General features: G+C 52.0%; 10 protein-coding genes across 10 annotated transcripts; 6 read left to right on the plus strand and 4 right to left on the minus strand.

Annotated features, from left to right (window-relative positions):
* Positions 1-826: 826 nt before the first annotated feature.
* Positions 827-1,513, minus strand: PpBr36_07234 (uncharacterized protein; the record flags this gene model as incomplete). The annotated part of the gene is made up of 1 exon (XM_029894372.1): positions 827-1,513. The coding sequence occupies one exon, from the start codon at positions 1,511-1,513 to the stop codon at positions 827-829; it is 687 nt and encodes a 228-aa protein (XP_029747988.1).
* Positions 1,514-2,154: 641 nt separating this feature from the next.
* On the plus strand, positions 2,155-5,368 carry PpBr36_07235 (uncharacterized protein; the record flags this gene model as incomplete). The annotated part of the gene is made up of 5 exons (XM_029894373.1): positions 2,155-2,322; positions 2,403-2,505; positions 3,085-3,245; positions 3,305-4,110; positions 4,174-5,368. 5 exons carry the CDS (start codon positions 2,155-2,157, stop codon positions 5,366-5,368), a joined length of 2,433 nt encoding a protein of 810 aa, XP_029747989.1.
* A 686-nt stretch (positions 5,369-6,054) lies between these two features.
* Positions 6,055-8,095, plus strand: PpBr36_07236 (uncharacterized protein; the record flags this gene model as incomplete). The annotated part of the gene is made up of 4 exons (XM_029894374.1): positions 6,055-6,717; positions 6,787-7,173; positions 7,244-7,846; positions 7,922-8,095. The coding sequence occupies 4 exons, from the start codon at positions 6,055-6,057 to the stop codon at positions 8,093-8,095; spliced, it is 1,827 nt and encodes a 608-aa protein (XP_029747990.1).
* Positions 8,096-8,551: 456 nt separating this feature from the next.
* PpBr36_07237 (uncharacterized protein) lies at positions 8,552-9,166 on the minus strand (the record flags this gene model as incomplete). The annotated part of the gene is made up of 1 exon (XM_029894375.1): positions 8,552-9,166. One exon carries the CDS (start codon positions 9,164-9,166, stop codon positions 8,552-8,554), a length of 615 nt encoding a protein of 204 aa, XP_029747991.1.
* A 498-nt stretch (positions 9,167-9,664) lies between these two features.
* Positions 9,665-10,726, plus strand: PpBr36_07238 (uncharacterized protein; the record flags this gene model as incomplete). The annotated part of the gene is made up of 2 exons (XM_029894376.1): positions 9,665-9,809; positions 9,918-10,726. 2 exons carry the CDS (start codon positions 9,665-9,667, stop codon positions 10,724-10,726), a joined length of 954 nt encoding a protein of 317 aa, XP_029748841.1.
* A 536-nt stretch (positions 10,727-11,262) lies between these two features.
* On the minus strand, positions 11,263-11,953 carry PpBr36_07239 (uncharacterized protein; the record flags this gene model as incomplete). Its single annotated transcript, XM_029894377.1, has 4 exons — positions 11,263-11,350; positions 11,464-11,521; positions 11,612-11,714; positions 11,780-11,953. 4 exons carry the CDS (start codon positions 11,951-11,953, stop codon positions 11,263-11,265), a joined length of 423 nt encoding a protein of 140 aa, XP_029748847.1.
* A 1,422-nt stretch (positions 11,954-13,375) lies between these two features.
* PpBr36_07240 (uncharacterized protein) lies at positions 13,376-14,741 on the plus strand (the record flags this gene model as incomplete). Its single annotated transcript, XM_029894378.1, has 3 exons — positions 13,376-14,033; positions 14,269-14,436; positions 14,530-14,741. Coding segments are annotated over 3 exons (1,038 nt in total), but the record flags the coding sequence as incomplete, so codon positions are not given.
* A 786-nt stretch (positions 14,742-15,527) lies between these two features.
* PpBr36_07241 (uncharacterized protein) lies at positions 15,528-17,916 on the plus strand (the record flags this gene model as incomplete). Its single annotated transcript, XM_029894379.1, has 5 exons — positions 15,528-15,729; positions 15,813-16,241; positions 16,464-16,687; positions 16,763-17,092; positions 17,176-17,916. The coding sequence occupies 5 exons, from the start codon at positions 15,528-15,530 to the stop codon at positions 17,914-17,916; spliced, it is 1,926 nt and encodes a 641-aa protein (XP_029748768.1).
* Positions 17,917-18,716: 800 nt separating this feature from the next.
* On the plus strand, positions 18,717-20,259 carry PpBr36_07242 (uncharacterized protein; the record flags this gene model as incomplete). The annotated part of the gene is made up of 2 exons (XM_029894380.1): positions 18,717-18,732; positions 19,043-20,259. The coding sequence occupies 2 exons, from the start codon at positions 18,717-18,719 to the stop codon at positions 20,257-20,259; spliced, it is 1,233 nt and encodes a 410-aa protein (XP_029748084.1).
* Positions 20,260-20,705: 446 nt separating this feature from the next.
* PpBr36_07243 (uncharacterized protein) lies at positions 20,706-22,955 on the minus strand (the record flags this gene model as incomplete). Its single annotated transcript, XM_029894381.1, has 1 exon — positions 20,706-22,955. The coding sequence occupies one exon, from the start codon at positions 22,953-22,955 to the stop codon at positions 20,706-20,708; it is 2,250 nt and encodes a 749-aa protein (XP_029748771.1).
* Positions 22,956-25,394: the final 2,439 nt, after the last annotated feature.

Raw genomic sequence — 25,394 nt, forward strand, 5'->3', positions numbered from 1 at the left:
TAACAACCGAGCTTTGGAGAGCCTATATTATTACTCGAAGCATATATCCATCGCTTGTCTCAATTCAGTATATTGTTATCTCGTCATCAAGATGTTTGCTTTTGTTGGCGATGTACAGGAGGATTTCAACAAAGCGCTGAAACTTAGCTGCGGCGACACTGTACGTCTTGGGTTTTTTTGCGGACAGCATACAGTGTTAATTCGAGATCTCTCCTGCCAGCTAAATGTTTTAATATTGGTCGACTTTCCACCCTGGCCAAAGCGAGCCCTGGAGGGTCTGGAAAAAAGATAGATACCTCGCGTTGATTTCTTGATGTTGAGGCGCATAGGAAATGGCTTAGTTAGACGCAAAACAATTTGAAAGGCAATATTAATGTCGGGACGTGCTATTTGTGCCTGCAAACCTCAGACTGGAGCCTATCGATATGCGCCGAGTATTTGCGGGAACTGGGAAAGTAGATACTTACTGTGCCACGCAAGGCGCGAAACAACATGCCCATATTGTGAGGTTTTTATATAGCTCTGTGAAGACACATAATCTAGATGAAGAACCAAGGAAATTAAAGACAAAGTTGCAATGATAAGCCAGGGGTATCTTTTATTCCTTTTTTTTTTTAAAAAAAAAAAAAGAAAAAAAAAAAAACAAAGAAAAACCTTGTAACGCCATGCCCATGTTCCGGATGCCAGAAATGAAGAGAATAAGAATTATCTGCACCATCTACTCCTAGTATGAACTGGAATTTGGATCAGTAGGGAAGACACAAGAAAGTATGATGCGAGGGGTATAGGATGAAAAAGTAGAGCGGCTTGAATTCACAGAAGCCATTCAGCCAGACATTGGATGATCAGCAGCGGCATCAGCACCGTTCGCATCTGCGGCAACTATACTTTCAAGATGCTGTCTGGCACGTGCCCAGAGCTCAGCCTCCATGTCGCGATCAACCTTGTTGCTCCTACTGTTGAGCCATCCGACATCGAGATTGCCCGCTCCCATACCACCGACACCGTTCGGTTGAACAGGAGGTACCACGGCGTTAAGCATGGTTGGGAGCTCCCCCTTGGGCTTGGTCTTGCCGGCGGCGTTGACGGTGGGCTGCGACAGAGTGATGATGCCAGCCTCCTCAAGGCCGTAAATTTGGCGCTTGAGGCCAATGTTGACAGACTGCAGAGTTGCAAAGAAGTCGTCCGTCGCGGCCTTGCAGGCGGCCAGCTGTGGCGGGTCTTGTGGTTCGGCGGCGGAGGGGTCGGGGGCGGAGTCGGGGCTAGGTTTCAACGAGCTGATGACTCGGCCGGCCTTTTCGAGAAGAGATGCGATGTCCTGTGGTGATGGAAGCGTGTAAGCAGGTTTATCGGTGTGTCTGTTGCGCAGCTCCGAGCGCATTGAGTTGGTCGTACAGCAATTGCCTACCTTGTCTATTTCACTGAGTTGTTGCATCCGCTCTGCCTTTGTGAATGGTGCGTTCACGTCGACAAAGCCATAATCTAAACCTGCGCTCGGCTCTGAAATATCCATTGTGGCTAGAAATTGGACGGATAACGTCGCGCCTAACTTTTGAAATAGCCTTTTTCAATGCTGGAGCAGACACTTGTGCGTTTTGTAACCAGCAGAACAGCGGACAGTGGATGTCGCGTCAAAGAGGTTGAGAAAGGAGTGCTGGCCGTGGGGCTGCGGGTTGAGTTAGCTTGGTCGCAACTAGACTAGACGACGTTCACGAAGATCGGGTCTTATCGATAAAGGTCAATTCGCATGGGTTCTCCTAGTTCTGCGGGGGTGGACCCCTTGTTACCTGTAAACTGCTGCTTCCGCCCAAGTTTAGGGACAAGTCCAGCCCAGGGTGTGGATCCCAAGCTTTATTTTGAGCCTCAACACGGGCATCAATCAACGGAGTTCATCAGCGAACTTTTAATAGGAATTCGTTGTCAGCCGACTGCCATCGAGTACTCTCATTGAAACACAAGCTTGGAAGTTTCTGCGTCGAACCCCTTTGTTACTCGAGCGTATCAACCGACAAACACGCTCATAATCGCGATCTGACGACGCGCCACGCTTCTCTCATCAGGCGCGCCTGAGCGCGACCTTCACAGTCGATGCATGCCTAAAGGAAAGGCTCAGCCGCTGCAGATATCTAGATCCTCGTGAGGTCTAGATACGCAATGTCGGGAGCCCCTCCTCCCCCTACTCCCACCGCCGGCGGTCCGCCTCCCGCGCAGTATGCAAGCCAACCGCCTCAGCATGCTCCTGCCGGTGCCGGGCCGTCGACTGCACCGTCGGGCGGTGGCGGTGGCACGACTGCCACTTCACAGTCGGATCTGAACAAGATTGTAAGCAGACTTGTTTTGGTTTTTTTTGTCTTGTATCTTTTTTGTTTCCTTATCGGGAATATCGCGCGGTAATATGTCAGTCCCTGTGCCTGATCCCTATGACACTACCTGAGAACGATGATGCCGAAGCGAGTGCTTTCTTTCATGTCTGCTGCTTCGCCCTGGGGGAAGCCATCATCGATCGTACGTCTGAAAGTTGATAGCAAAACATGCCGCTCATGATATCAATTTGCATTACACATTTGATTTCCTATGCTTCGCTATTGCGGGTTGTGAATGTCAGCATTATCACCTCGACTCTATTTTTCAGTTTCACTCTTCAGGTCTTGAACGGTATTCTCATTTGTCATTTGTCAAATGGGAATACCATACCACCACTTATTGAGTACATACCTCACTGAACAGCAAGCACTTACAAACATTCAGTGTGTTGCACTTGTTTACCCTCAAATCACTTGCCTATATTCTCGCGCTATTGTCACTTTGATATCTCCAAACAGTCGTCAACCCATTCCGTCATACCGTCGGATCGTCAAAATAAGCCGTCATGTCGCGCGCATCCCCAAAGTTCGCGGCTGCCAATGCTTCTAAATACCAAGTGGTTACGCGGCAAAACTGTCTTGTATGATGAATCGAACACTCGGATATTTCGTACTCGACTTGACCTCAAAGCCGCGCTTGCATTCTTAGAAAAAGCGGCCGATACGTGAGACATCAAAGCTAACTGAAACTCTTAGGTCACTGATTACCTGCTCAAAAAAGGCTACACACAAACAGAGGCAACCTTTCGTAGAGAATCTGCTCATGTCAGTGCTGATGGAAGGCCGATTCATACGCGGGCTGAGGATGCTGGCCCAAAAAGATTCTTACGGGCCTTTAACCTAGTAAGAGACTGGGTAGAGAACAATCTCGATGTTTACAAGGTAAGTCTTCCGCCTGTAGTCTATCGATTTAAATTTTTTCTGACAAGCCTTTTCTGCAGTTTGAATTGAGGAAGATCCTTTGGCCTCTGTTCGTCTATTCATATCTCGATTTAGTCGAAAGCGGCTATGCGGATGATGCAAAGCAATTATTGCAGACGCTACAACCGCAGTTCCAGAGTGTTCACTCAGATGCTCTCAAAACACTTGCAATGGTCACGTTGCCGGTGCACGTCAAAGAAAATGACATGACGAGAAAGTACCGCGAGAACAAATATCGTATTCCGCTGAACCAGTTCGTCACCGGAAATCTCTTCAGTTTTCTCGAGCGCGAGTCCGACAATGGGGGATCTGTTGCCACTTTCATCCTTCAGACTCACTGTCTGCTTGAGTCAACAGCGCGTGGCCCCATTGAGCCGTACAGCTTCGAGGCTATCTACCGCAAAACGCAGAACTTAGATCTGGATGAGGCCGATGCATCAGAGGGAATTCCCGGAGTCTTTACGGGGAGCAATAACAAGGATGCTTTGGACGCAACCGCACCCCTGAAGCTAGGACCTCTTCCCATGGAACCCGAGCTTCGGGATGATGTCCGTGCCGAGTTGGAAGATGAAGATCAACGACAGCCGCCAGCGCCCGGGAGGCCGTCCCTTGTCGAAGAATTTGAGGCCAAGATTAAAAGAGAAGACAGTGCGGACGGGCCACTTAGAAGTGAATTGCCACTTCCTCCATCCCGAGCACGCGATGTTGTCATGGAAATCCAGAAGGTACGGGAGAACCGAGACCGCTTCAAAATAGAGGGTCGGACAGGTGGTGTGGGAGTCTCAGTTTCGATTTGCATGTTCACGTTCCACAACACACTTGGAAGGTAAGTTCTCTCTGCCTTACTGGATTTCCTGGCTTTGAGAGTGGCTAATCGTATGCTCTATAGCGTTACTTGCATGGACTTCTCCAAGGACAACCAGTTTGTAGCAGTTGGGACAATGGATTCATATATCCGCGTTTGGAGCCTGGATGGAAAACCACTCAAGTCCAAGGTTCCCCAGGAGCAAGACATACATGTGAACAACCGCAAGCTTGTCGGCCACTCGGGACCAGTCTATGGTGTTTCTTTTTCAGACTCCATAGCCAATACCGACCATAACCTCTTCGGCGACGAAAGTAACACCACCAATATCGATACGGGCCCCAAGCTGTTGCTGTCGTGCTCTGCCGATGGCCAAGTTCGGCTGTGGTCATTGGACGTGTGGAGTTGCCTCGCCGTATACAAAGCTCACCACGGACCGGTGCTCCGGGTGTTATGGGGGCCACATGGTCACTACTTTGCGACGGCAGGGTGGGACAAGACTGTCCGAGTGTTTATGCAGGATCATGCATCGGCGCAAAGAATCATGGTCGGCCACGACACGAGCATATCGGCACTGGCATGGCACCCTAACGGAACATATGTCTTCTCGGCATCAGACGAACAGGACAAATCGATTCGGATGTGGTCAGTCCAGACAGGAAACTGTGTCCGTGTCTTTACCGGTCACACCGAGTACATCAGCACGTTGGAGGTTGCGCCCAATGGCAAGATTCTGGCGAGCGCCGACATTGGAGGCAACATTATCTTCTGGGACATCTCAAAGGGCAAGCGCATCAAGCGATGTCGCGGGCATGGAAAGGGCGGTATTCCGTCGCTGAGCTTCAGCGTCGAGTCCAACGTCCTTGTGTCTGGTGGCCTGGATGGGACAGTTCGACTTTGGGACGTAGAGCTCCCGGCCGATGGCAGCAAGGCGAATGCTACTGCCGGGCCATCTGCGGCTGCTGTAGCTGGGCAGCAGGAAGGATCGGGTGCTGGAGGAGCAGCTGGGGACAACGCTGCTGCTGGAGGCTCTGGCGAGCGGAGCATCACAGTCGGTGCACAACCAGGTCAAGCAGCCTCCTCGGTGGGCGCTTCAGTCGGAGCAACAAGTGGCAGCGGCAGTGGGAGTGGAGGGACTGGAAAAAAGAAGGGCAAAGAGGTACAAATCACCCCTGATCAGATCAGCGCCTTTCCAACCAAGAAGACGCCTGTTCTCAAGGTGCAATTTACAAGGATGAATTTGGTAGTAGCAGGAGGCTGTTATGATCCGGAGCGATAGGAAGACCAGCAGCAATGATGGCATAGACATAAGGTTGTGTTCGCGCGAAAGGGCGAACACATATCAGTAGTACCACCTTCGCCCTTTTCTTGGATCTCGGTACCGATTTCAAAACTACTGGTAACTTCATTAAGAGACACATATCATATCTTGGAAGGCATTAGGGTCACTAAAAGAATCAAAACCCGCATCCTTATGCAGCTTGTGATTTGCCTGGAGGTAGTTTATTTAAACAAAATTGAAACTTCTTGATTCAGAACCTGCCCTTAAAACTTGATAAGATGCAGTGTTCAGCTGGTACAGAAGATTTATCGGTTTGGTTTGGTTTACAAGTGTACTTGAACGGGGGGCTCTTTCAGTTGACTTTATTGTGGGGTACCTCAGTAGAGCCAACGTCATCAATCCATGGCCAATCATGAGAGATTCGCTGCGGGGAGAACCCACCCGACCAAGCAAAGCTGGGCAAGGTTACTAGAGCGAAGCACCTGCGACCAGCTACCAGCTCCCGAAACCCGCTTGTACACTCACGTCTTGACACCAACTTTGTCGTTTAGCTAAACAACTGAACACCACAATCAACCCGAAACCCAAAAGGGCTTTGAGTAGCCTTGAGCTCCTGGCCGCTGCAGAAATATCCAATTGAACAATTCGACCTGCAATAGGATACACCCTGACAGAAGCTCAACATGGATCCGCTAGAAGAAGCGCCGTGGGCTGACGCGGCTACGACCAACACGAGCCAGTCGTCCTCCCAGCATCAGCAGCAGGACGACAACAACGCTATTTCAAAGCCATCAGAAAGCAGTGCGGGTGGCTCCAGCTCCCTCTCTGCTAGCACCGGAGGTGCGCGACCGTCCAGACTCACGCCCCGTCGGCTCGTCGCCCAGCCTACCCGCCTGCAAGCTGTCGAGGATGACCCGCTCGGCCCTCTCGGAGCACCGCCATCAGCCGGCGCGACCACTCCTGGCGCAGCTCCGCTATCGGAGAACTTGTCACCCACGGGCGGCTCTTCCGACACAGGCCCGCCCGCGCCACCCAAGGAGCACTCGCTCGCGATACGGCCCGGCGGAGGAGCGCAGCAGCGCAGGGGAGGGCCTCCGGACCCGCACCGGATCGACGACGACGACGACGACGACCGATTGTTCGACACCACCAACCGTGGGCCCAGGGTTCCGCCACCTGTCGCGCCGGCGCCGCAGGGCTCCGGCGGGGCGGCAAGGCCCGGCGGGGTGGCGCAGAGCGTGAGCATCGAGCAGGCAGCCAAGCCGACATTTTGGATCACGGTTGGCGACCCGCACAAGGTTGGAGATTTGACTAGTTCGCATATTGTGTATTCCGTGCGAACAAAGGTACGCTACGCCTACAGCACCCCTTTTGCAAGCTTGTGAAGACCTCGGCTAACCATGACGCACATGTAGACGACATCGAAGGGTTACAAACAACCCGAGTTCGAGGTCAAGAGACGATACCGGGACTTTCTGTGGCTCTACAACACGCTCCATGGAAACAACCCTGGCGTCGTGGTTCCGCCGCCGCCTGAGAAGCAGGCCGTTGGCCGTTTCGAGAGCAACTTTGTTGAGTCTCGACGGCAAGCACTCGAGAAGATGCTCAATAAGATCGCGGTGCATCCGACACTGCAGCACGATCCGGACTTGAAGCTATTTCTGGAGAGCGAGTCGTTCAATGTTGACATCAAGCACAAGGAACGGAGAGAGCCTCTCAACATGGTTGGCGGCGAGAGCAAGGGCATGTTCAGCAGTCTAGGCATCGGAGGTAGCACGAACAAGTTTGTTGAGCAGGACGATGTAAGTTCTTCCTCTTGGCAGACGCAGCAGACATGGTGTGGCGACTAATGGCGGTGATCCTTTGGTACAGTGGTTCCACGAGCGCCGGGTTTACCTTGACGCAATGGAAAATCAGCTCAAAGCCCTGCTAAAGGCGATGGAGACTATGGTCGGCCAACGCAAGGCAATGGCCGAGGCTGCAGGTGACTTTTCGGCATCGCTGCACGCCTTATCGACGGTGGAGCTTTCCCCGGCACTGTCGGGCCCCCTAGATGCTCTTTCAGAACTGCAGACAACGATTCAGGACGTATACGACCGTCAAGCACAGCAGGACGTTCTGACATTTGGAATCGTCATCGAGGAGTATCTCCGGCTCATCGGTAGCGTCAAGCAAGCATTTGCACAGCGACAAAAGGCCTTTTACGCATGGCATGGTGCGGAGACAGAGCTTAACAAGCGACGGGCCACGCAGGACAAGCTGCTGCGTCAGGGCCGGTCGCAACAGGATAGGCTCAACCACGTCGGTGCCGAGGTCGCCGATGCCGAACGCAAGGTACACCAGGCGCGGCTGCTCTTTGATGACATGGGCAAATTGATGCGTACTGAGCTGGATAGGTTTGAGAGGGAGAAGGTGGAGGACTTCAAGAGCGGCGTGGAGACGTTCCTGGAAAGCGCCATTGAGGCACAGAAAGAGGTCAGTGTTTGGATTGCTTGTTGGTGTCCTCTTTTCGTGCTTTTGATTGCTAACATCAAGAGCTGAAATGTTTAGTTGATCGAGAAGTGGGAGACCTTTCTCATGCAGCTGGATGCCGACGATGATGAAGCAGCGTTCTACAAACCGCCTGTCCTGGCTTCGGCTGACAACGGTGGCGGCAACAACAAGCCAGCCGGACAAACGGCTGTGGATCGGGCCCGTGCAAGGATCGACGAAGACTCGGATTAGGGTTTCGTGAAGCCATATCCTGCTGCTTTGCCCTGAAGAGTTGGATTCTGAGCGCCGGCTACTACGATACCTTCGACAGAGAGATTTTGTCGTCGGAAGATGCGCCCCTGATCGCTTGTTAATGGTTATCTACCAGTGGTGCCTTTGTTAATTGATACAGAGTAATGGGACTTCAGAAAAGTTCTGTATTGTCCAAAGAAAGCATATATACCTCCGCATCATATACAGGACATTTTCGGTCAAGATAGCAGCCAGGGCAAAGTGACAAAAAAAAAAAAAAGGTGTTTCCGTGATATTATCATACAACAGCCTAATCTCGACTGTAGATTCTTGATGGTACAAATAGGTACAGTGGTTACGGGACACGGGATGACGCCGTATTTCACGCCAGCATTGCAATCCTTCGTTCTCCCACCTATCGACAAGAAAGAAAACAAAATCTGCCGCAGGTCCCATCTATTTCTTGCCCTTCTTCTTTCCTGCCTTTTCCGCCTTGGCGGCCTCCTTTGCATTCATGCCTGTTGCACCTGCGTCCATACCGGCAGCCGTAGCATATCCTCCGATAAGGTCGGTCAAGTCCAAGACGTCCTCCTCGGGCGCGGCAGCAACGGTAGCAGCAGCATCACCACCGTCCGAGGCGGCTGATGCCGCGGCGCGAGGGTCTTCCTTCTTGGCGGCGTCCCAGCCGCGACCGAAACGCTCTCTGAAGGCGGCCAGCTTTCCGGCCTCGTCAACCTCGACGTTGCGCAGCGACGAGTCCGAGGGCTGCCAGCGGGCATTGTTGCGCGTGTCCTTGGCGGAGCGGTAGATGGGGTGCGGGCTCGTGGTGCGGACCGTGTAGGTGCTGCCGTCCGACAGCTGGATCATCTGCGTAAAGGTGTAGGGGCGCCGCGGCCGGTGGATCAGCGTCGCGTGCCGCACCTGCTGGCTGCTGCCGCTGCCGCCGCTGCCGCTCGTCCTGCTGACGGTCTCGGTGGTCATGTGTGCGGGAGAGAGGGTAGGGCGGGTGGCGTTGCCGGCGAGGAGGGTAGAGGCTCGCGCCGGGAGGAGGTGTGACGGGAGCTTGCCCATCGTGGCGGTTTTGGTTTCTTTATTTTAAATTTTTTTTATAGTGGCGTATGTTTGATCTTTTCAAGTCTTGTTGATGTATATTCGGTTTTCGTTATTTCTTTTTTGGGGAGTGTCAACAGTTTTCAAATATAAGGAATTGTAGATGCTGTGCCAGGCAAAACCAGCTCAATGCCAGTGATCGCGCATGGCAGCTGGAACAATTTTTGGCGGAGTCGCAATAGGCCGTGCACTATTCGACCCCTGTCAATTGAGCGGACGTCGATTAGAGGTGGGGCGCCTAGCAGCCGCAGGTACCAGCGGACAAGCTCCCCCTTGCCATGGAGCCTTTCCCAGTATCGATAAGCGTAGACTAAGCAAAAAAAGTTGTTGGACGACGCCATACAGGATCCATTTTCAGTGACGTGCATCTACTCTTGCACTTTACAGTGGGCGATCTGTGATTCTTTTCCGCAGCACAAAGACCCCACGGTTCTTCACTCTATGGGATGACCGCTTGAGATGAAGAGCTGCCGTGGGCTTGCCGCCATTGCCAAGAGCACGCTGTGGCACTCAAATCCGAGCACAACATTTCCCTTCTGGACGCGTTCTAGTGTCCGACATGTAAAGCCGCCAGGTGGTTTTGGTGTGGCTGTGGGCCGGAACTGTGAGTGACTTGATTTCTGTAGGGCTTTGTGGTTGATCTTGATGACGATCCTCTATGTTGAATATATCAAATATAGAGAAAGCGGTTGCTGATAAGTCCCGCCTGTAGCATCGGCCCGCCAAATAGCCACAGCACATCCTGGCTGGAGCGCTGCGCCGCTTCCTTCTGCTCCGGATGTTGCCAATCGTGTCAAAGCTGTTTTGCGCCGGATGCCGCAGTCAGTTGTGGTGATTACCGCCGCCGGAATATCTCCAGCCGAGGGACGTGGCAGTGCCATGTCTGCAAAGCAGGATGTGGAACCCGTTGGTATGACTGTGTCATCCTTTGCCTCGTTGGATCTGGATGGGGACGTGGCTGCCGTCGCCTTCAACGTCAAGAGGCCAAGCAGGACACTGGACGCGATTGCCCGGGGTGGTGGTGCGTTCAACGTCCACGTACTGGCGGGCACCGACGCCGGCGCCCGTGTCGCGCATCACTTTACGCGACCCAACGGGGCGAACTCGTACGAGGTCGAGGATGGGGAACTCGAACCCAGCAAACCAAGAGCGGCATTGGGTCTTTTTGATGAGCTGCAGAGGAGAACGGGTTGCGTTGCCATCTCTACCGACTCGGGCCATCGAGATCAAGCCAGTCCGCCGATGCTCCAGGGCCCAGGGGTTCTCTACATCCTCAAGTGCGCCCTGTCAGAGTCGTCGGAGAGAATATTGCTGCCCATCATGAACCATACAATCGTCGTCGCGGGAGTGACAGACGTCGTGGCAGGCGAGTTGCCTCTGAAGGAGGACGAACAAGGGGTTGGGTCTCTCGTTGCAACCCATACCACACTTGGATTGACGTATGGAGATCGTCAATACCGAAGTCCGGGCAGTGTTATTCTCAATGGGAACGGGTCTGCCCCGAAGCCCTCTAAAAGTTGAGCGGGCTAGCAAAGTTTGCAATGTTGTCATAGGCCGAGGCCAGCCCAGGGGCTCACAGGCTTTCCAAGTCACTTGTTTGGCCTCTGGGCGGACATTCAAGTCACTCAGCTGTTGCTGTAAATGCCAGTCGAGAACTCTGAGGTTTGTAAGATGGTGTACTATCCGATGTAATATAAAAATACCCAGGGAGTGGATAAAAGCATACAATGGAATGTTAAAATAGACAATTGGCTTAGAGGGAGCCCGTACTGGCAGTTGCAAAGTATGAAATGAGCAAGTCCTTGGGTATACATTTTTGGGAGCATGGACGGAATCCTTGTATCACTTGGCGAGTTGCCTAGGCCAGGTCACTTTAAACCACATGGAGTTTCGAGACGCCAAAGACTAGATTCTTGCCGTCCAGCTCCACCTAACCTCTACAAACGCCTTGTCTTAAACAAACTCCAAAAGTCCTCCAGAAAAGCCTCCAACCAGCTCCTTCAACCCAAGCATCTATTGTGCTCATTCCCTCCACAACAGCGACGAAGATCTTTGCATCATCCAATGGGCGAGCCAAACTTGTTGTAGCCACCAACGGCAGGGAAGTTTCCATCGCTTTGATCGACGTACAGCCGCGGCTCAAGCCTGTTATAGGAAGATATACATGGAGTCAGTCAGACACAGTTTCGCATTCTTCTGCAGTCGACTAAGACGATCACGAATAAACATGTCAAAAGTCATATAGACCGCGAACTTACGGCGCATCGAACACAGTGCAGACGGCCCAGGACTTTGGAGCTGCAGGCCTACTGCTGTCTGTATATTGCTCACGAGATTCTGTTAGTTGATCCTATGTGTGGCTCTGATGAGGGGGTCCATATTAATGAAGCAGTGTGGTGCTCTTACCGAAGCTCGTGAACATTGACATACAGCCCCTCGTCCCGTCGCAGAGGTTCTGACAGTAGAAAGCGGCGTAGTCGTATTCCCCTGGGAAATTGAGGCCGTATGTCTATTCATCAAAACCAGAGTCAGATAGTCGAGAAGGCGGCATGAAATAGCTGCTACATAACTCACGGCACTTCCTGCTAATACATGCTGGGCTGCCCAGTCGGGGTCGATTCGATATTGTGCGCTTGCGCGGCTCAGGCTTGAGGATACCTGGGAGTAGTATATGGGCCAGGCTTTTACGACACCTCCCATTGGGCTCAAGAACAGAGCCAGGGCGGCCAGGATCCTCGCGGTGGACATTTTGTTTTGTAAGACTGAAAACGGTATATGTCTGATTTTTCTATAGTGTGATGCTGTGTCTATCCGCAATGAGAAAGGACCAAAAACCGAAAATATGTTACTGCTTGACCAGACGCGTAAAGACGACGATTATGAGCGGATGTTATACTCTTAGAGAAAGCATAGAGACATGCCGACAGCGACTTTGCAAGGCTATATGGCTCCACGGACAAATAGCATCCACAAAACAAAACAAAACAAAACAAAACACAGCAGGTGCTGCCTTGGATTCGCCAAACAGAATTGCCACAATATTGCTTTTGTTCACAGGAGAATGACGACCAATTGTAACTTCTCTCGGTATGATTCAAAATATGCAAGGAGGAGTCGTACCTGAGGGACAGTGAGATTTTGTGCAACGTACCAGATCATGTCTAGGCCAGTAGCTGCCCGACTTTGACATATTCCATTACCACGAGATGGAGGCCTCTTAGCTTCAATCTTGCCTCCAATTTACCCCATTACCGACCGAGACATGAAAGCGGCAAGCTGGCGATGAGCAAGTGTCATAATGGGCAAGCGTGTTTGTTTGTCCTTCCTCGCTCCGACGCGCAATCATCAATCAACAGCGGGATGTCGGTGAGAGAACGGGTAACCAAGGGGTTCGACGCAGTATATGGATACGTTTGTTCAATGATCAAGTTGTGACAGCAGGGCGTTCAAAATGGGCAAGCAACCTAGAGGTCACGCCTATGTGAAATCAATTCATGTGTATTGATCGTACGCTTCGCACTCTGAGCACACTTTTCACGGCAGGGAGCTTGATAGGTAGTTCAAAATTATCCTCGGCCTCATCGACGCCATTGCGCTGAATAATCGCCAAAGCACTTTCGGTCGCAGAAAAAGTCAGAAGATGCCAGGCGTATTGGGTAGGTTTCCAATGTATTCTCCGGCTCGGGTAACTGCATCACTAATGCGTGGAAACAGATGCGGGCGATGAGGTGATCGGTGGGTGGGAGGCATGATTGGCCTGACTATACTTCATGGAGTAACGGGCCCAATTGGTAATCCACGCACGTCACCCATGTTGGTTGACCCGAAAGGGGAGAATGCAGGAGCTTTTTGTGTTCTTTCTTTTTGGCTTCGGACCATCATTGGTATTCACAGGAATTGACCACAGGATTACGGAATACAACAGACACTCTTTCTTGAATCGGCCATGGAAGAAAGCATCAATAGTGGGTACCTCTCAAGTGGAGCTTAGATTGCTTTGGTTTGTGTGTATTGAAGTGCCCCAAGGTGCTGTACCTTACCCGAGCCAGGACGGAGTTGGGCCGAATTAGCGAGCACTTGCGTCAATGATTGATTGTTAAGCAGCCCGCACTGGAGACAAGCTACTTGCCTGCGGTTGCATTTCTAATCCACCCCATATACCACAACCAGCCGGCCGCGAGCTCCCTTTCATCCAATGCCGGCTCGAACCAGTTGCAGCAGGACCCCGCGTCTTTCCGCATCGAGATGTGGTCCTCACTGACTCGGCAAAGTATATGTTCGAGGGGTTCCTCCCGACCTTGGAAGCAGCTAGTTGGAGCTCTATCGTCATCACAGCTAACAGCAGCTTCTCGCGCCCACGCCGTCCGTCCTCGACCTCAAACTCAAAACGCTTACTACTCGTCTCTCAAAACTACAACAGGGGCACCAAGCACTAGTCAACCCGTCAACATGGGAATCAAAACCGACATTCACCTGTACACCACCGGTACCCCCAATGGCATCAAGGTGTCTATCCTGCTCGAGGAGCTGGGCCTCGAGTACCAGGTGACCAAGATCGACATCATGAAGAACGTGCAAAAGGAGCAATGGTTTCTTGACATCAACCCCAACGGTCGCATCCCGGCATTGACCGACACTTTTACCGATGGCAAGACCATCAATTTGTTTGAGAGCGCCTCCATCATGCAGTACCTTGTGGACCGTTATGACACGGAGCACAAGGTGTCGTACCCCCACGGTTCCAGGGAGCACTACCAGGTCCAGAACTGGCTCTACTGGCAGATGGGCGGCCTTGGTCCCATGCAGGGTCAGGCGAACCACTTCAGCCGTAAGTCTGCAACGCTTTTGATATCTATTTGATTTGAGCCAAACATTGTGCTCGCTGGCTCTCAAGACAGCCGGGGTCGGTTGGTGTCACAAACCAGCGAGCCCCTACCCCATGCTGTCAGCCGCGCGGCGCCGTACATAACAACCATGCGAAAAAAAAAACCCTTGTGGAATATTCGTGTCCCGCGACCCATGACATGAGGGATACCAGCTCACCGGTCATAACAAACTTCCAGGCTACGCCCCGGAGAAGATCCAGTACGGCATTGACAGGTACCAAAACGAGACCCGTCGCCTTTATGGAGTCATGGAGACGCAGCTCGCTAGCAACCCGTCTGGATACCTTGTCGGTGACAAGGCGACCATCGCAGACTTTGCCTGCTGGGGATGGGTAGCTGGTTACTGTAAGTAGTGCTTGGTTTCTTGCCCATGGCCGTGATTATACTCTGTGGATCAGTTCACAATTTGCTGACAGCAATCAACCACGCGCCAACCAGCATGGTGTGGAATTGATATCGAGCCGTTCCCTCACTTGAAGGCATGGCTCTTCAAGCTCAAGGAGAGACCCGGTCTCGACAAGGGTCGCAACGTGCCTACTCCGCACACGGCTCTCGACCATGTCGGTAAGAGCCAGGAGGAGCTGGACAAGATGGCCGAGGAGTCCAGGAAGTGGATTCAGGCAGGAATGGCCGCTGATGCGAAGAAATAGGTTCGTCCGACATGCGCAGTAAATACTGAATGAATAAGACAGACGATTGAAAGTGCTTGAGGTCTGATTTGTAAGTTTCTGCGGGCTCCGACGTATGAGGAGTGTCAGTGCTATTGCAAAGTTCTGGACCATGTAGTAGTGTAATATTTTATTCGGAAACATTTCACGAGACTGCCATGAATCTGATGAGATTATTGATGCACACGAACGTAATCGTGCAGTCTGAATGAGTGGTAGGAGAGCCATATATTCAGGTAGGGTGCGCTATCTAGGCTAAGGAGCGTGGCAGCGCTTTTATGGTGTGCACAGCGCTGACTAAGCTCCTCTGGTCATGTGATGCCAAGATCTATCTACTGCAACAATTATTGACATTGTGTTTTTTTTTTTTTTTTTTTTTGCCTCATTTGCATCTGACCAAGGAGCGCTGTGTTGGAAAGAATTGAAGAATTGACGGCGTACTAGGGACATGCATGTGTACGGTATACCTAATTTAGCACCATCGCTTTCAATGCACCCTGCTGTGCCCCACCTCAGCTTGGCGAGCGCCGTCTCGCCATTGGCCCGATACGCATTGCTATCGTTTGCATTCATGCTTATTCTGGCTTATGTAAACTAGGCCAAATTTCCAGCGTGGATCTGGATTCTTATTCTGTTTCTCGAACCTGGCGCCGCGAGCTGCATGCAACGCTGCTTACACGCCATATCCAAACCGCAAATTTCTTTGCACATCAATCCTACCCTTCTCCGTCCCATTTCCTGCGTGGCATCGCCACTGCTACTAAAAAAATGTCTTGGAGAAACCAGGGAATCACGGGCTCGAACAATATCCCACTGGGCAAGACGCGCCGCTTCGGTGGCGACGCTGAGCCTGAGGATGCGCAGCCCAGCTTCAACTCCGGTTCCAACTCTGCGCCGTCGCAGCCGTCGTACTCGGGCGGCTTCAATGGCGGCGATCGCGATGCCAAGCGCGGTCGCAGTCCTGAGCCAAGTAAGTCTTGTTTACCTCGAAGGATCCCTCGCACCTGATAAGACTGGTTGATATTGACAGTTTTTTTTTCCCAATCGTTCCAGGATCCGAGGCCGACGGCCCGAAACGACGCAAGAAGCGAAATCGATGGGGCGACGCCACGGACAACAAGGCCGCCGGCCTGATGGGTCTTCCAACCGCAGTCATGGCTAACATGACAGCCGAGCAGCTCGAAGCCTACACGCTCCACCTCCGAATTGAGGAGATCACGCAGAAGCTCAAGATCGACGATGTGGTCCCCGCCGATGGCGATCGTTCGCCGTCGCCCGCGCCGCAGTATGATAACCAGGGTCGTCGTGTCAACACCAGGGAGTACAGATACCGCAAGAAGCTGGAGGACGAGCGTCACAAGCTCATCGAAAAGGCCATCAAGACCATTCCCAACTACCACCCGCCGTCCGACTACCGAAGGCCCACGAAGACGCAGGAAAAGGTCTACGTGCCGGTCAACGACTACCCGGAAATCAACTTCAGTGAGACTACTAACCCCCTAACCCCTCTAACTATGCTCCTAACCTGCCCCCTCCCGACCTCGTCTAAGGACGGGCTGTTCATACTCTGCGGGGCGATCTACATGCAGACGCTGTTCATGATAACGAGACGCGAGGCAGACTTTGGGCTGTCTACCCACTTGACTTGATTGGCTCGCAGCTAGTTGAAAACGTACTAACACTCACCCTTCTTCCCTCTCAAAGTTGGCTTACTTATCGGCCCCCGTGGCAACACATTGAAGAAGATGGAGTCTGAATCTGGTGCCAAGATTGCGATTCGTGGCAAAGGTTCAGTCAAGGAGGGCAAGGGCAGATCTGACGCTGCCCATACCAGTAACCAGGAAGAGGACCTTCACTGTCTCATCATGGCTGATACCGAGGAGAAGGTCAATAAGGCCAAGAAGTTGATTCATAACGTGATTGAAACCGTGAGTAGAAACCAAAGATTACATATCTTTCTTTTCAACCTCAAAGCGTTCGCTAACTGAGCCCCGTTTGTCCAGGCGGCCTCCATTCCTGAGGGTCAAAACGAGCTTAAGCGCAACCAACTTCGAGAGCTGGCTGCGCTGAACGGTACCCTCCGTGACGACGAAAATCAGGCCTGCCAGAACTGTGGTCAAATCGGCCACAGGAAATGGGAATGTCCCGAGAAGCAGAACTACACCACCAACATCATCTGCCGAGTCTGCGGCAATGCTGGTCACATGGCGAGGGATTGTCCCGATAGGCAGCGTGGTGCTAGTTGGCGCAACGACGGACCAGGATTCCGATCTGCTGGTCGCATCGGCGCTGGGCCTACCAGTGGCGCCGAGGTCGTCGATCAGGAGTATGAGGTGAGTGATCAACCGGGCTGCAGAAGCCTCTGAATATTCAGACTTGAGTCGCAAGTGACTAACCGGAGACTTTTCATCTACAGGCTCTCATGCAGGAGATTAACGGTGGTCCTGGCGGTGCAGCCCCTGCTCGTATCGAAGCTGGACCAGGAGGTCCGCCGACTGGGCCCAGCGGCGGTGATAACGCCAGGCCCTGGCAACGAGGCCCTACCGGTGGGGCCGCACCTTGGCGCCAGCGCAACAACGATCGCGAAAACAACGACGATGGACCTCGTGGTGGCGGTTTTGGCGGAGGCTTTGGAGGGGGATCTGGTGGACCAGCACCTTGGGCCCGTGATCGCCAAAGCAGGCAGCACGATGACCGTGATCGCCAGGATGGAGACCAGCCCTGGCGCAACCGGGACCGCGGCGACAGAGATCACCGAGACCGTGACCGTGAACGGGATAGGGACCGCGATCGCAGCTACAATAGCCATGGTGGCGACAACGGGTATTCCGCTCCATCGGCGTCTGCCCCAGCTCCATGGAGCCAGCCCACCGGTGCACCTGGATATGGCGCATACCCTGGGTACGGTGGCTATGGCGGTCCTCCCGGCATGGGCGCTCCTGGAATGCCTGCACCACCTGGATTGCCCGGAGGCCCTCCTGGACTCCCTGGCGCTCCAGGGCTGAACGCTCCGCCCGGCTTGCCTTCGGACTTTAACGTCAGTGCCTTGATCGCACAGTACTCTGGCGGTGCTCCTCCGCCCCCTCCACCGTCTGGTGACGCTCCCCCGCCTCCCCCGAGTGACCAACCACCTCCGCCTCCTCCGCCTGGAGCCTAGATCACCCGAGAGATGCAATACAATCCGTCTCACTGCCAACAACATTAGCACAGGAGACATGACTACATTGCCTCATGCCTGCCTTGGCTAGCCAGAGACTAACCTCACTAACATGCCGACTTGAGGCCTCTTTACGATTCCTAACCGACGGCAATAGTTATGACTTGTTGCTCACCAAGTGCATCTCGGATATCGCGGCTCTTTGATTGAAAAATCAAAATCAGGATCGGATTAACGTATCGAAAGGAACCATCTTTGCTGGCCTCGCAGATTATTTGGCAAAGTATGCAAGCTCTCAGCGCTCAGCGAGAGGCAGTTATGCGGGCGAGGGCGAGAAAGGGTGCTCAGGGGGACTAACCTTATGCACAAATTGGCTGTCTTCGGTAGGGTATTGGCGATTGATCTTCTGGCGCGCAGTCATTGAAGTCCTCTGGGCGTCCGAAGCACGTCCGTCGGCTTTGCTGCTTTTGAAGATTGGACGACGACTGACCCTACACGCAGGCTCCTTCAATTTTCTATCCGACTAACCATGTATAATAACGAGGCACAAAAGTCTCATTTTCCGATACTGTATCACGAGTTTCGTCTTGAAATACATATCCAGTGATTTAGTGAATCTGTTCTTACTCTTGCAGATGTGAATGTTGTGACCGTACCAGCAGGGGGGAACCTTATGCGGATACTGTCAGTGCGAGGATTTGCCAGCAAGTTTGATTTGTGTTGGCGTGTATGAGAATCAAATTTGTAGGCACACTCGCTGAAGTAATCATAGTTGTTGGCTCCCTCGTCTTGACGCAAAAATGTGGTCAAGTACAAGTATGCGTTGCCGTAAACCCGTGGACCTAGAAAGTACCACGCCCCTTATCACTGCGCACCATCGACAAGGTGGATAGCTGACAAAAGTCTAGGCACTTTGACACACCAGTTCTTTCCCCCTTTTTTTTTTTCTTTTTTTTTTTTTTTTTTTTTGAATATATAAACTTCTTGTTAGCTTCCTTCTCGATTCCTGTGTATTTATTGTCGACAGTCTGCATGCGGATATTTCGGTATACGAGCACAGTGACGACAGGCTCTGTCTTTTCAATTCTGCTGCATAGGCGGCACCAATTGCTTCCGATTTGGCAAGTGATAGCAACCCCACAATCGCAGGGCCACGGTAGACCAACTTTGCACTACACCGCAACAATGAGCAACGCCGCCGCGGGTAGAGATCATTCTCTTCCCGGCGGCCTCAAGTGCAGCAGCGACAGCCAAAAGTCGTCGCCAAAGTCGTTGTTTTTCCCTTCGCCGACGACGGCAGGCCAAGCTGCTGCTGCTGCTGCTGCCGCCGCGGACAGTCAGCGGAAAGTGCTGCTCTTCTTCATTCCTGGCAACCCGGGCCTGGTCGAGTACTATGGTCCGTTCCTTTCGCATCTGCGCCGGCTGCTGAACGAATCAGGGTCGGCGGCCGTCGCGGTCGACCTCTACGGGACCAGCCTGTCCGGCTTCGACGACGCGGACCACGAAGCACCGTTCCGCATGCCGGGGAACCCGCCCAGGGACGTCGCGGACCAGATCCAGTTTGTGGAGGACCGGCTGGCCAAGGTGTGCGCGGCGGCGGTGGCGACGAGGCCGTACGACGCCGTGGTGGTCATGGGCCACTCGGTCGGGGCCTACATTGCGTGCGAGGTGGTGCATCGAGGAAAGCAGCGGCGGCAGCAGCAGCCGGCGCTAAACACCAACGGGGCGGCTCGCACCGGCGTCAACGGCAGCTTCCGCGCGGGCATCCTCCTCTTCCCGACCATCGCGCACATCGCGCTCTCGCCCTCGGGCAGGCGGCTGGACCGGATCCGCAGGGTCGGGCTCCTCGACGCGTACGCGCACGTCGCGGCGGCGCTGCTCCTGTCGGTGCTCCCGCTCGCGCTGCTGCGCTTCGTCCTGCGCACCGTCTGGAAGATGCCGCCGCACGCGGTCGACACGACGACGGCGTGGCTCGGCAGCCGCGACGGCGTCTGGCAGGCGCTGCATATGGGCAAGGACGAGATGCGCGTCATTGGCGAGGACCGCTGGGGTGACGACTTTTGGGAAGAGGTCGGCGGTGGCGATGCTGCTGCTGCTGCTGCTGCTGCCAAGCCGGGAGACGCGGGCACCAGGTTCTTCTTGCTCTATGGCAAGAACGATCACTGGGTTGCCGAAGATGTCAGGGATGCGTTCCTGGCCAAGAGGGAGGCGAGAAAGGGACTGCGGACCAAGGTTGCGGTCGACGACACGGGTGTGCTGCCGCATGACTTTTGCATAAACTACAGTGAACCGGTCGCTGAGAAGGTCATGGTCTGGCTCGCCGAGGCTCTCGAGGACCTGTAGCCATATTGGGTCTCTACTTGAGCTGCTGGGTGTGTCGAGTAATATTTTCTACCGAACAGGGGGGAGTCGATGGCAAATATCACTGACCTGAACTAGACATAGATTGCAAGACGTGGGAACAAGTTAGAGCCTTTCGCTGTGCCGCATGGGTATGCTTATCGGGACTTCAAATCCTTGAATTTCTCGAAATGGCAAATATTTGCATAGATTAAAGTGGGTTTGTAATTATGGTCTCGCTGGAATCCTCCTCGTCTATCCAGACAATTATGTCATTATATAAAAAATAAAAAAGTAAGACATCATCAAAATGCAAAATCGCTCGCTCGCTTCCCAAAACCCAGACCGTACGCCTCGCAGTGCAAATGCCCTTGCGTCCAAATATCAACAAACAAAGGGAACATAACAAAATTAGAACAATAAATGTCCAATCATTATTGACAGGTAAATCAGATACCTGTGTGCTCCCACCAATTCTCATCCATGACCGGTACACGGCTGATGAGCTCCTCGTCCGCAGCCGATACAACTTGCGCACGCTTCTGTAGCTTCGCTTCGGATCGCCTCCTGGCCACAGACAGACGCGAGCCCGTCAACTCGCGACGTTTCAGTTTCATATCGTTGTAAATCCTAGATCCCGGCCCGTTGTAAGGAGCGAGCTTCGAAACGACCTTGGCTCTGTCAAGATCCGGCCTCTCGCCCATCGTGTTGTCCTTTCCAAGACTACTCCCCTCGGCGCACTTGCCGCCTCGAAAGGCGACGTCGGCCGCAACCCTCCACACCTCGGTCGGGTCGCGTGTCATTTCGTACGTGTAGAAGCGCCGGCAGTGCGCGGCCTCGTATACAAACTGCAGCGGGGTCAGCGAGTCGGCGTTCTCGTAGGCGTTGCGGAAGTTGAAGCTGATGCTGCTGAGGCTGGGGAGTAGCGGCACCTGGGAGATCCTGGGGAGGTTGTCAGGCTTTTCTGCATCCTTGGGCATTTTTTTGAGCGCATCCTTGAGCAAGTCTTGGAACACTTGGAACTTGACCATCTGGGCACCTTTGACACCTCCAATGCCTTGCATCGGGGCCTTCAAGGGTCGACCGCCTAGGGCAAGGGAGCGGACACCCTGCTCGTTACTGAGAAGGCGCGAAAGAACTGTACATGTCGATGCGCAGAAGCCGTCCGTCACAATGAGGATGTTCTTGCCCTCAAAGTGCGGCTCTGGCGGCTTGTCGTTCGGTCCATACCCTGAGATGTAAAAGCCAGGCTGCCCGACAGTTGTGTTGCTCTTGAAGTCGTATCGCACGAGGTTGGTCATTTTGTCCTCTTTGGCGTCGACGGGTCCCCAAAGTGCTTCCCAGCTCTCGTAACGTTTCCAGTTCTTGTCGAGAGGATTATTGACAACATTCCGTTCTTTCGGAGTGCCATATTCCGCCTTGCCGATCATGTTGTACGCATCTGTGGCGCGGATGCGGGTGCCGTCAAACGGCTCTGAATTGGGGAACAAGTTGCGATAGAGTTCGTACGCCATGTGGAGCATGCCACCGCCGTTGGCTTGAAGATCAATGATGAGCTTGGTTCGCTTTTCCCGGCGAGACTCCTCAATGAACTTCCGTACCACACGGCGGAACTCAGAGAACTCAGTCTCGGTCTTCTTGGCGGTCGCCTTGGGCGTAAATGAGTATATGGACAAGACCGCAACGTCATGGTAGTCAGAGCCGTTCATGAAGTAGCCTGCGATATAGTCGTTGTAGTGCTTCGCGACAGGCAAAGGATAGCCTGGCACCGTCGGCTTGTTGATAGGGACCGGACCCTTCGACTTCTTATTGTCGTTCTCTTTACCGGTGCCAAAATTCTGCGGGGCCGGTATTTCATAAGCCAGATGTAGCTGACGGCCGTTAGAAATGCCCCTCAGGTCCTGTCGGAGAATAGCGTTGTTCGGATGCGAAGTGACGGTGCCGTTGGCGTACTTGTAGACACTGACGTCAGGGAGCTCAGTATAGCCGCCGCTCCTGAAGTAGCCGCCACCTCCACGTGCCCTGGTTGCAGTGGTGGTGAACAAGTTGTTGTACTGCGCATCGGGGTCCTGGAGAGCACCTGCGGAAGCAACTATTTGAAGGTAGTCGACGACTGGAATTCCATCAATGCTGACCACGGCCGATGGGGTGAAATTTTGCAAATGTGAATTTGCCAAATCTTCTTCATCGTAAATTTTGGGAAGCTCGAGACCATCTCCGGACACTGATTTGAGTCCTCTGCCGGACTGAAAGCCAAACACCTGAAGCAGAGCTGGTTTATAATCAAAATGGCCGTCGTTGACCTGGTTCCACAGCCTGTTCATGTCCCAGGCGAACTCGAGCTGAGAGTTGTAACCTCCCGCCCATATCTTGTCCTTGATCTGCCTCAAGCCACCCACCAGGTCGATAGCTGGGAAGAGGTATGTCTCAGGGGGGTTCTTCAAGATACCAAGAGTACTTTGCTGCTCCACGTATGGAACAAGATAGTCTATGAGCTCCATGTCGTGGTCCCGGGCCAGTGGTACAGATGCTAGACAAGCCAATGCCTCAGAGGGCTTGATGCGGGAACCAATACCAGACTTGGCAGCATTTCGAGCGATTTCGCAGGCGTTGTTGTCGTCGTAGTTTTGTGCGTGTTTAGCCGAGGAGACACCCAGAGTAAAAGCCGCCAGTGAAAGGGCGAGGGCCGCTCCCAACATGGCTTTGAGAGGACGGCCTTACACAAGAAGAGACGGCAATTGAATGTGGACAGCTTGGCAAACATTCAGATAGACATGAACGGAGTCCAAACTTTGGATCTAGGTTGTGAGTTGGACTAGGATAATTCGAGCATTCGAGACGGGTAAGGCTTGACGTGTAACGCGGGGTCAGTAGGTAGTGTTTGAGAACAGAAACGAAGCAAACGAAGAAAATATCCGAGTGACGACAAACAAGGACATGCTGTAGATATGGAAGCCAAGAACTGGTGGTAGACAGCCCATGGTCGACGGATCGTCCCACAGCCTTTCTCGCACATCCAGGGTTGGCTGAGTAGGGTGAAGAAGCTCGGCGCCCAGCTTATGCTGCGCTTACTATTTCTGGAGAAGCTTGACAAGTTGACTGTACTGTATTTAGTGAAACCCCCACAAATGCAGCACCGCTCCACCTGCGCCAATCGTACTTTTAACATCAGGCTTCCAGACTACCCCTGGACCACGTTTGAACGTCCTGGGAAACAGATCATGTCGGCTCGTCGTTTGTCACGAGCCACGACACTTTTCGACGAATCGGCATCATCATTCATCAAGCCCAAAGAATATATCCTTTCGGCCCCAAGGTAGCATGAATTGCGGCGCATTCAAAAGTCGATATCGAGAGCAGCTCAACCGTCGTACAGATATTGCTGAATTGTTGTACAAGGCTCTCTGTTGGTTAGAGTTCATTTGAACTCTTGGACGAACTCTCTTTGTTGACGACCTACAAATAAGTCTTGGTCGCGACTCAGATATGGGCAATTGGGGGCTGATCACAAACGAGAAAATAAAATAAAACTCGGGTGCAATTAGAGCGCCCACTGGAGCGAGGAATGTCCTGGTCAGTAGTGCAAAAAATCCGACAAGAGCTAAATCCATTCTGTGTATGACATGTCGATCTCAGGATTGCCATGGTACGGCTGCTTGTACAAGCCTTGTTGATCCCCTGTGCAGTATGTGCTGACGAGGCTGACAGGCTCATGGCATGTCGCGGAAGACAATCGGCGTCTGGTTGGGAAACAAGTGCAAACGTTGTGTTAATAAAATTTAGTTACAGCTGGGAAGGATAAAACGATGCTGCAAGAAAGCACTCGGTTGGTCGGTCCGTGTTGTCCAGCAGCGCCTAACGCGGCTGCCTGAACAGTCAGCAGAGGGCAGACAAGAAAACACGCACAATTGCGATGAACCCAACCTCAAGATAGTCTCAGGGCTCATCCCTGAAGCCCAAAGCTCCACAATTGATCCACTCCGTTCGCTTCGCTCCACTTCGTGGCTCAATTACGGCTTTGCAATGTACCTGTGGGTCCATCCAAAAAACGCTTTGGTTCAGGTCTGAGGACAACTTGTCGATTTTCGCCGTTTATGGCGGTATTTTTGGCCTTTTTGCGACCGACACTCCCTTATTATTCCACAACCACGCAAAATATCGAAAAAAGAAAACATCGTTAAAAATAGGAATTGGTAGGCCTTTTTCATTAATTTAAAATTTTTTGCACCCGGTACGCCAGTTAAAAATTAAATATAACCCGCCTTTTATCCGTTTATAGCGGTATCCCCATTATTAACCCAAAAATACCATCGATACCTATTTCGCATTTTAACAATAACGATTATAATCCGTTAAAATTTATATGTGAAAAATCGCAAAAGCGAAAGGAATTTTTACATACAAATTTTAATCCAAATATCGTAAAAATATTTATTTTACAATCCGTATAGGGTAAATTCCATTTAATATATTATACGTCCACCTATAAATACCATCGATACCCATTTCGCATTTTACCAATAACGATTATAATCCGTTAAAATTTATATAAGGAAAATCGCAAAAGCGAAAAAAATTTTTATATATAAATTTTAATATAAATAACGCAAAACCATTAATTTTACAATCCGCATAAAATATATATTATATAATACGTTATACATCCACCCATTAAAAAAAACCATTATTTCCGCAAATTTTTATATATTCGTATTAAATTACATATATATAATATCCGGAAACACGCCCATATATATTTCGTTTTCCCACCAAATCGACGCAATTTTTCGCGGTCCTAATCCCGTACACGCGGCGGCAAATATTTCCTCCGACGTACACATTTTCCCGGAATTATACGCCAAAACCAAAACTTTTGGTAATTTAAACCTATAATATAAATTCGTTTCCTTAACTGCTATATAGTTTTTAAACCTCCACAAACCCCCCAATATTCCTGCACGAATCCCATATTATAACCAAATGCAGTATATATACCGGGTTTTATATAATATAAAAAATATTATTTTGCTGGTAAAAACCGGGTACGGGAAAAATATAATACTACAAATTACCTCGGTAATTCGCAATAATATTATTATTATACAAATAATCCCATTAAACAAATTAGGGTAAAAACA

Source organism: Pyricularia pennisetigena, chromosome 1 (genome assembly GCF_004337985.1).
Source record: "Pyricularia pennisetigena strain Br36 chromosome 1, whole genome shotgun sequence".
Taxonomy (NCBI): Eukaryota; Fungi; Ascomycota; class Sordariomycetes; order Magnaporthales; family Pyriculariaceae; genus Pyricularia; species Pyricularia pennisetigena.